Genomic DNA, 8,793 nt, shown 5'->3' on the forward strand with positions numbered 1-8,793 from the left:
ATCTGAGGTAGAATATCTAGGTTGTGTTTTATAGGGAATATTTATGACTGAAGGGATTTGTGATATTCTTCCTAAATCTATGGTATCAGTAATAGAAGAATCATCATACATATTGCTACTATCTAATTTTCTATTAAATGAGAGTTTGAATTTTCCATCTGCATATTGAGTTATTTCTTTTAATTGGGTGTTTGTTTCTATGTGTCCTATAGGTTCTGGGTTAACAACACCTTCTAAGATCCATTCTTCAGGTAGTTTAATATCTTTCCATTGAATTAGTTTTGGAATTACAGTATTGGATTTTCCTAAATCTGTTTGTAGTAACAGAGTTTCATCTTTCTTACTATGATATTTTACTTTTGTAGCAAATGCCGAATTCATAGCCTTGTAATGAATTCTAAAATAACAGCAACTGGTATTGATCCTTTAAGCATATTATAATTATGAGTTTTTATTTGTAAGACTAAGGATTTTAAAATGTTTTTATCATTTAGGGATACTGAGAAGTTTGGATAACAATCAAAAGAGATTGGTCTAGTACACAGACTGGATTCAACAGAACTTAATAATGAATCTTCAAAATTTGTGAATCTGGCATCTCTTAAAATAGTAAGAATAGAAGTATTTAATCCTTCTTTAGTTAAGGGTTTTATTCCTACTTGAACCAATCCTATGTGAATGTATTTATAATTTTATCTCTGTGTTATCGTAATGAATTTTGAGATAATAAATTGATTGTTTCAAAAGGCTTTGTAAGTTGTATATCGCTTTCTTCTGTTTTAATTGTAAAATCAGATTTTAATATTTGGAATCTGGAGTATTTGTAAATCTGATCCTTATTTATTTTAAGAATTTCCCAGTTATCAATGGATTTATCAAAATCTTCTATAATTATTATTTCTTCGGTGTTAATTATTTTATTATTATTATCATAAGAAGATGTAGCAGCAGAGTTTAGAGAGATAGATCTAGAGAAAATTGAATCCATAAGTAGAAATTTTTTATTCTTCGAAATCTATTATCTCTCTACAATCCTAAGCAATTCTTAGGGATTACGGCCTAAAAGGACTTACTACCCAGACTTTCTTAGGCAAAAACACTCAAGAGAACCTACATTTCTAGACTTAAAATTTTTTTTTCTTACAGATTTAATTTCTATAATCACATACCTCCCCGTGGCTCTGATAATGCTGAATTAGTAGTTTCCAGAATTGCTTGGTAAAAATAAGAGGTTTTATTTTCGTTCCAAGGTTTATAATATCGTCCTTTTCCAAAGTATTTTTGAAGTGTTTCAAAGGGATCTTTTTCATGGAATCCTGGTTCAACATGTTTTATATTCTGCCAATTATATTTCTCAAAGTAATCAGAAGGAGGGTTTAATGGTAGTTGTGTGAGAAAAAGCTGGGAATTTGTAGTGTGATAAGAGGTTTTTGAGGAATTATCGGAAAACGAAACAGTTTGGAAGGAATCTTTGGTAAGAGTTTCTTTATAGGGTTTCTTGTCGGTGCTTTCACTTGCCTGGGTTTTGGCAAGGGCATTTTTTATTTCAGGTGTTTGGAGAAAGGATTCAAGGAATTTAAGTCTTTTCTCCAGATCGTCACTTACCTGTGATTTTGATTGTGCAGTATCTTTAAGTTCCTCTTCTTCTTCTTTTGTAACGATGTCATATATATATATACATATATACACACACACACCGGACGGAGAGGGATTCCGAAACTTTTCAAGTATGAGACTGTGCAGTTGAGGATGACTTAAAAGATTTGAAATTTACTACTTATATCAAGAAGGTGCTTCTTCTTTTCGGTATCTTATCACATAAGAACTCCAAAGTTAAGTGTACTTGACTTGGGCCAATTTTGAAATGGGTGACCCCCTAGGAAACTTCCCAGGGTGAGTGTGAGTAAGGACATAAGCACGCTAGCAAGATCCGTCTTGATACAGTGAGGACATTCGTCGAATCTGGGGTCTTACAGTTTGTATCAAAGCCGACCTCTCCTAGTACGGTGTGGTTCGGGGACGAACCAAGCGGAAGCTGGTGGGCATGTGAGGCCCGGGGCCTAAGAGGGCTGGAGTGATCGCAGGTGCCATGAGGTTGCACGGACAATGACTATGAGCGGCTTCTGACAAGCTTCTAGCGGAGGGAACATGAATGAACTGATCTTACATCGGAAGGAGAGGGATTCCAAAACTGTTCAGGTACGGGACTGTGCAGTTGAGGAGGACTTAAAAGATTTGATATGTATTACTCATATCAAGAAGGTGCATCTTCTTTTCGGTAGCTTATCACATAAGAACTCCAAAGTTAAGCGTGCTTGATTTGAGGCAATTTTGAGATGGTGACCCCTGTGAAGTTTCCCAGGGTGCATGTGATGAAGACATAAGTACGCTGGAAAGACCCTTCTTGATATAGTGAGGACAGTCGTCGAATCTGTAGCGTTACAATACCAGCCCTAAAACATACACCTAAGGGTCCTTAAACCTTCTGTATTTCGAGCCACTAACCACGGGAACCTGACAGCCCCTTCCTACCCATCATGAAACATCAAGAACATGCAAGAAAAATCAAGGTTTAATGCGAGAATCCAAGGAAAATGTGAAGAGATCATTCGATCTATAAAACACCATGCAAGATCATTAAAAAAATACATAATATAATGTGAATGACGAGAAAATAAGGTATAAAGCTTGCCTTTGCATGATTCATGCATGAATATTCCAGTCTAGACACGAAGGGGCATTGCCGGCGGGATGAGGAACCCTCGCTACGTTATTTTACCTTTAAAACTGACGTGTGAGTGCCCTAGGGACGTGGTATGTGTGCGGCTGCTGCTAGGGAACGGAAACCCTAGCTTTTCTTTTGTTTAGGCCTGAGTTTGGTGGAGAAATAAGGGCTTGAAAGTCAAGGTTTGTGGTATAAATACTTGGGTAGATAACTAGACCCAATATTCTTAGTATAATACGCCCATTAGTACGTAGGAAAAATATCTCGTTTAGGAAAGTTTTCGAAAATATTAACCGAGCCTCCAAAAAGTCCTTATTTTAGTCAAAAATTGATTACCGGTTTAAAATATGACTCGACATGTAAAAGTATCTCAAAAGACCTATTTCGAAATTTACACATTTATTATACAACATATTAAATAATTAAAAATAATTATTTAATAAAAAAAATTTCCTTAAAGTCACCGGTCTCCGTTACTTGGTCGCGTCTCGAATAACTTTTGAAAACCTTGATTTATGCATTCTAATAGAATACCATACTTCAAATACATAAACATGCATACCACATTAATTAATACAGTTAAAATAATTTAATTAGGCATTTACCTTTTCCTTAGATTTGAATGCAGTTGAATTACTTTATCACATTTGGACCTTATATTGCTTGTATCTGATGATGAATTTACTCAACCGTTTATAAATATTCTTCGAAAATATGAACGGCTGAGTAGCCCTTATGCCACTGAATCGAACGCTTGAACAGTTGAACAAATCAAACATGCTGCTGATGATAAAAAGATCGGATAGCTTTGCATTTTGAAATCGATTGAACGACTTCTTCAGAATCTTCAATGGATGGTTGATATCTTAGTACCCAGTAAATTAGATAATCAAGTTTTAGCATTATATTTTTCTTTAATCATTAAAGTTTGGTATTGAGAATTTTTAAATGTCCTTTTTTTTTTTTCAAATTTCAAAATAACTCTCGATTTGCGAATGATTAGTTTTCCTAACAATTTGTCAGGTTTTCAAAGCACGGTTGACGAATTAATTATTTTTCCTATCAATTTTCCTAGTTTCTTTAGAAAATGCATAGATAAAATCAAACTAATAATAATGTGGATAAATCTTATCCATGTATATATAATAATAATAATAATAATAATAATAATAATAATAATGTGATTCGAATTTCACAGTAAACAAATTGAATGAAAAATATATTATTAATGTTATTAAAGATAATCAACATAAAAAATGAATCAACGTGGTTTGTTTCCTTACGTTTTGAAAACTATATTAATGAAAAAATGGTGACTCTTTGTTCAGAGATCCAATTTTCTATAGAAAAAATTTTTGTGATATCGATAAGATTGATCCTCCATAAAAAAATATTATTTTTTTATTGTGATATCGATAGGATTGACCTATCTCACGACTCACAAAATACCTATTCTTTTCTAAATTCGACTCAGTCCCACAAGATATCAAGTATGTCGCTTATGACCATTCTAAAGATGGTCAAAATAATTACACAAAAAATATTGTTATTTCTATATTATAAGATTCCGTCTAGCAATTTTTCACTCATTTGGATGTGATCAAGGACAACCACAAATTGCCAGCCGCCACTAAATTATAAGGTTTTAACTAGCTAGTGGGAAAAAGACATTCTTAAAGAACATTTATTTGTTCAGAATGTGAATGGCACACATGTGGTCCGATTCTAAATTACAAGTTTTCTTCGAAGATCAAGATTTCACAAAAAAATTCTATGAAAATCCTTGCTTCACTTCTGTTTTTATCAGCAAATCTGTGCAGTTTCTTGATCAATGAGTTTGCTAATGCAAGTTGCCAAGAAAGTGAGAAGATGGCGCTCTTGATATTCAAGAATGACCTCAAAGATCCAAGGAACCGGCTTTCCAATTGGACAGGTACAAATTGTTGCGAATGGGATGGCATATCGTGTGATGATTCCGGTTACGTTACCAGGATTCACCTTCGTGGCTGTGATGATAAATTAGGAGGAAACTTGAATCCATCTTTGCTAAGTTTGAAGTACTTGTCTCACTTGGAATTGAGTTGCAATGATTTCGAAGGGATCCGGGTACCAAACTTCATCGGTTCAATGCGAAACTTGGACTTTCTTGATCTTTCTGAGGCTGGATTTGGAGGAGAGATCTCACAAGAACTCGAAAATCTGTCGAGTTTAAGGTATCTTGATCTTTCTGGTAATCATTTCAACTCCTCTGCACCTCGTTGGATTCAAAATCTGAGCAATCTGGTTCATTTGGACTTGAGTGATTGTGGATTTTATAATCAACTTCCTACCGGTTTGCAGAATGTGTCGCACGTTAGGTACCTTAACTTGTCTTCAAATCATTTCAATTCAAGTTTCCCCAATTGGTTTAGCCGGTTTACTCGTCTCGAGGTTTTGGATGTTTCGGATAATCTTATGTCGGGTGAAATCCCTGATAACGTAGGAAATTTAACTTCTTTGACGATTCTTGATTTGTCTGGGAACAAACTAGAGGGGACGCTACCGGAATCAATAAGAAATCTTTGCAAACTCAGAGAAATTTCCTTATCTCGCAACCTGATTTCGGGTGGCTTAAACAATGTTTTAGGATGCAGTTCTAAAATTTTACATTACTTGTATTTGGCCACGAATAATTTTTCTGGTTCGTTACCATATAATCTTGGGGAACTATCTGAGTTAAGGGAATTAGACCTTGTGGATAATAAGCTAACTGGAACTTTGCCTAGTAGTATGGGACAGCTTAAAAATTTGGAATACCTTGTTTTATCTCTTAATTTTTTGGAGGGATGTGTGTATGAATCACACTTTAGAAACATGTCAAGATTGAAGATATTTCGGGCGAATGGAAACGCATTATCTTACAAGCCGAACCGAACATGGATCCCTCCATTTCAACTCACTGGACTATCTTTGAGAAAATGGGAGTTGGGACCTGAGTTTCCCTTCTGGATTCAGCATCTGAAACATTTGAACTATTTGAGCTTAGCACACACGGGGATTTCCGATACCGTTCCATCGTGGTTTTGGAATCAAACATTCGAGTTAGGATACCTAAATTTATCAGGAAACTCCATACAAGGACATATCCCAAGTCTGACAAATTTTGGCAGTGGTAAAAATATAGCAGTAGACTTGAAGTTCAACTTCATAACAGGCCCGTTGCCAATTATTTCTTCGAATATAACGATGTTAGATTTTTCTTATAATCACATTTCGGGATCTATGCAAAATTTCCTATGCAACAACAGTACTCAAGAAAACAGGCTTCAAATTCTGGATCTCGGGTTCAACCAGTTGTCTGGAGAAATTCCCGACTGTTGGATGAACTGGTCTAGATTGAGAGTTTTAAGGTTGCATTCCAATTTCAATCTTTCGGGTGAAATTCCGAGATCGGTAAGATTCTTGACCGTCCTAGAATCATTGCACTTACGACGGAACAATCTTTCAGGGACATTGCCTTTCTTTGTGAATGAGCTAACTGGTCTCAAGGTTTTGGACTTGGGGCGTAACCATTTTACGGGACGAATACCAAGATGGATCAATATACTCTCTAAGTTAGTCATTTTTAACCTTCGGTACAACGAGTTTTCGGGAGAGATTCCAGATGAAATATGCTTTCTTGATTCTCTCCAAGCACTAGACCTGGCAAGTAACAGCTTATCAGGGAGAATACCGACATGTTTCGACAATTTCAGTGTGATGGCCGGGAAAAAAACTCCATCTGATCATATATACTACACGGTAGAGGACACGTTTGGGGGCCTTGCGGATAGCCAATTCCTAGTGATGAAAGGAAGATTTGCAGAATATAGCAATAATCTTCAACTAGTGCTAACTGTGGACCTTTCAGATAATGACTTATCTGGAACAATCCCAACTCAGATCACCAAACTTATCAAATTAATGGCATTAAACCTGTCAAGAAACTCGTTAACCGGGTCGATTCCTGATGCCATAGGCGACATGGAATGGCTAGAGTCCTTCGATCTCTCCAAGAATCGTCTCTCCGGTGAAATTCCACAAAGCATTTCGAGATTGACATTCTTGAGTAACTTGAACTTGTCATACAACAACTTGATAGGAAAGATTCCATCAAGTAGTCAACTCGAAGGATTCGGGAAGTCAAGTTTCCGTGGAAACCGGCTTTGTGGGCCGCCGATTTCGGAAAACTGTGATGAAAATAGTGAAACGACTATAAACGAGGATGATGAAGAGGAGAGTAAAGGATCTTTTCTATCAAGTGACAAAATTGGAATTTTTGTTAGTGTTCTACTTGGTTTCATATTTGGTTTTTGGGGTGTTTTGGGACCAATATTGGTCAGCAATTCTTGGAGGACCACTTACTTCAGGGTCTTGTCTAGTGCAGGAAACTATATTTACTATATTTGGTTCAAATTTTTACGAATTATAAATGTGAATTAATTTTTCTTCAAATTTTTTTATTAGTTATGTGACATGTTAATGTGATTAGCTGCCCGATCAAACTAGATGATAGTTTTTACAACAAATCAATGGAATATGGTTCCATTTTTTTCAAACCTAACATCAATATGATCTACATTTACTATTTTTTTTTTAAAAAAGACTTAATAATTAATTTTGGTGTCATTGTAAGTATTTTGACAAATCAAAAGTATTTATCTTATCAAATTACAAAAATATTTTTTATTTAATGAAATCATTATAAAACCTATTTTAATATTTTTTTTATAATCTATAACTAACATATTCTAATAAAGTATATTTATATCTTTATTCAAAAAACCTCATATCAATTGATATATCATTTCATCTTATTAACTTAATTATAATCTTCTTCATTTATTTCCAACGTGATATTTTTATTGAATTCTCAATAATCTTCCCTCTCAAATGGAGGACCACCATTCTTCTTGTGTTCCGGGCATCCCTCAATCCCATTTGTCCATCCTCGAGACCGCCCCTCTCCACTGAATTGGGAACACATGCCTTACGTGAAGTACTTGAAGCACAGCTTACTTCAATGTCATCATGGATTTACCAGAAGCTATCACCTCATTCATTTGAGCATATGAGGATTCCACTAACATGTGGCTCTGATAATACTTGTTGTACAATGAAACTCACATATCTCTACAATGATATGATATATTTTATTTTGGGCCAAGTCCTCATAAATTTTCTCTTAGACTTTACACAAAAACCTTCATACTTGTCGATATCATTGGATCTTATTCGATCATGATTTTTCTCAATTATTTCCAAACATCGTTTGTGCATGACCAAGATCTTTCATTCGAATGTCTTAATTACTTGATCCTTTAGCTTTAGAATTTCACTCATACTTTTACATATCATTAGCATATGGTCTACATAAAGTAGAAGATATAGAATACATCCTTCGGAACTTTCTTGAAGTATACAAAACTATCAGTCAGTCGTACTAAATGAGATATTTATCATAAAGTTGTCAAAGTGCTTGTACCACTACTATATAGAGTCCTTTCAAGCAAACATACCTTAGATTATTGCCCAGCTACCTCAAACACCTCTGGATGTCTCATGAAGATTGTTTTCTCAAGGTTCCTGTGATACCCGTGACCAAATTTGCGATATAAATAAATAAAAATATGTTTATTTCTTGAGAAAATATATATTTGTTATGTTTTTCAAATCTATATTTTTATTTCAAATCAAAAATTTAGACAATTGATTTCTTATGTGTTAAAATTATTGATTAGCCTTCAAATCATTCCTTAATTATATCCTATTTACTCATAAGTGTCATAACCTACAGAATTCATAATGTTTTGTCCCACTAAACCACTATCTATGCAAGGTTTTTTTCCTCATTCATTGGTGTATAAAATTCTCCAGCCATTCTCATTTACAAAAAAGTTATATTCTCCATAATTTCTTTTTTAAAAAGAAAATCACAATTTAATTTATTGGTGCCTAAATTTTCATTGTCATATTTTTGTGTTTTTAAAAAATAAATTCGCTTAGTGGGATGTATGCATTTTACTTGAACTATCCAATATTTTTTTATG

At 34.4% G+C, this 8,793-nt stretch overlaps 1 protein-coding gene across 1 annotated transcript; it reads left to right on the top strand.

Moving 5' to 3' along the window:
- The first annotated feature begins 4,352 nt into the window (after positions 1-4,352).
- Positions 4,353-7,306, top strand: LOC140976556 (receptor-like protein EIX2). Its single transcript, XM_073440787.1, has one exon. The coding sequence runs from the start codon at positions 4,499-4,501 to the stop codon at positions 7,184-7,186; it is 2,688 nt and encodes an 895-aa protein (XP_073296888.1). The 5' UTR covers positions 4,353-4,498; the 3' UTR covers positions 7,187-7,306.
- The last annotated feature ends 1,487 nt before the right edge of the window (positions 7,307-8,793 follow it).

This window comes from Primulina huaijiensis, chromosome 5 (genome assembly GCF_012295235.1).
Source record: "Primulina huaijiensis isolate GDHJ02 chromosome 5, ASM1229523v2, whole genome shotgun sequence".
NCBI lineage: Eukaryota > Viridiplantae > Streptophyta > Magnoliopsida > Lamiales > Gesneriaceae > Primulina > Primulina huaijiensis.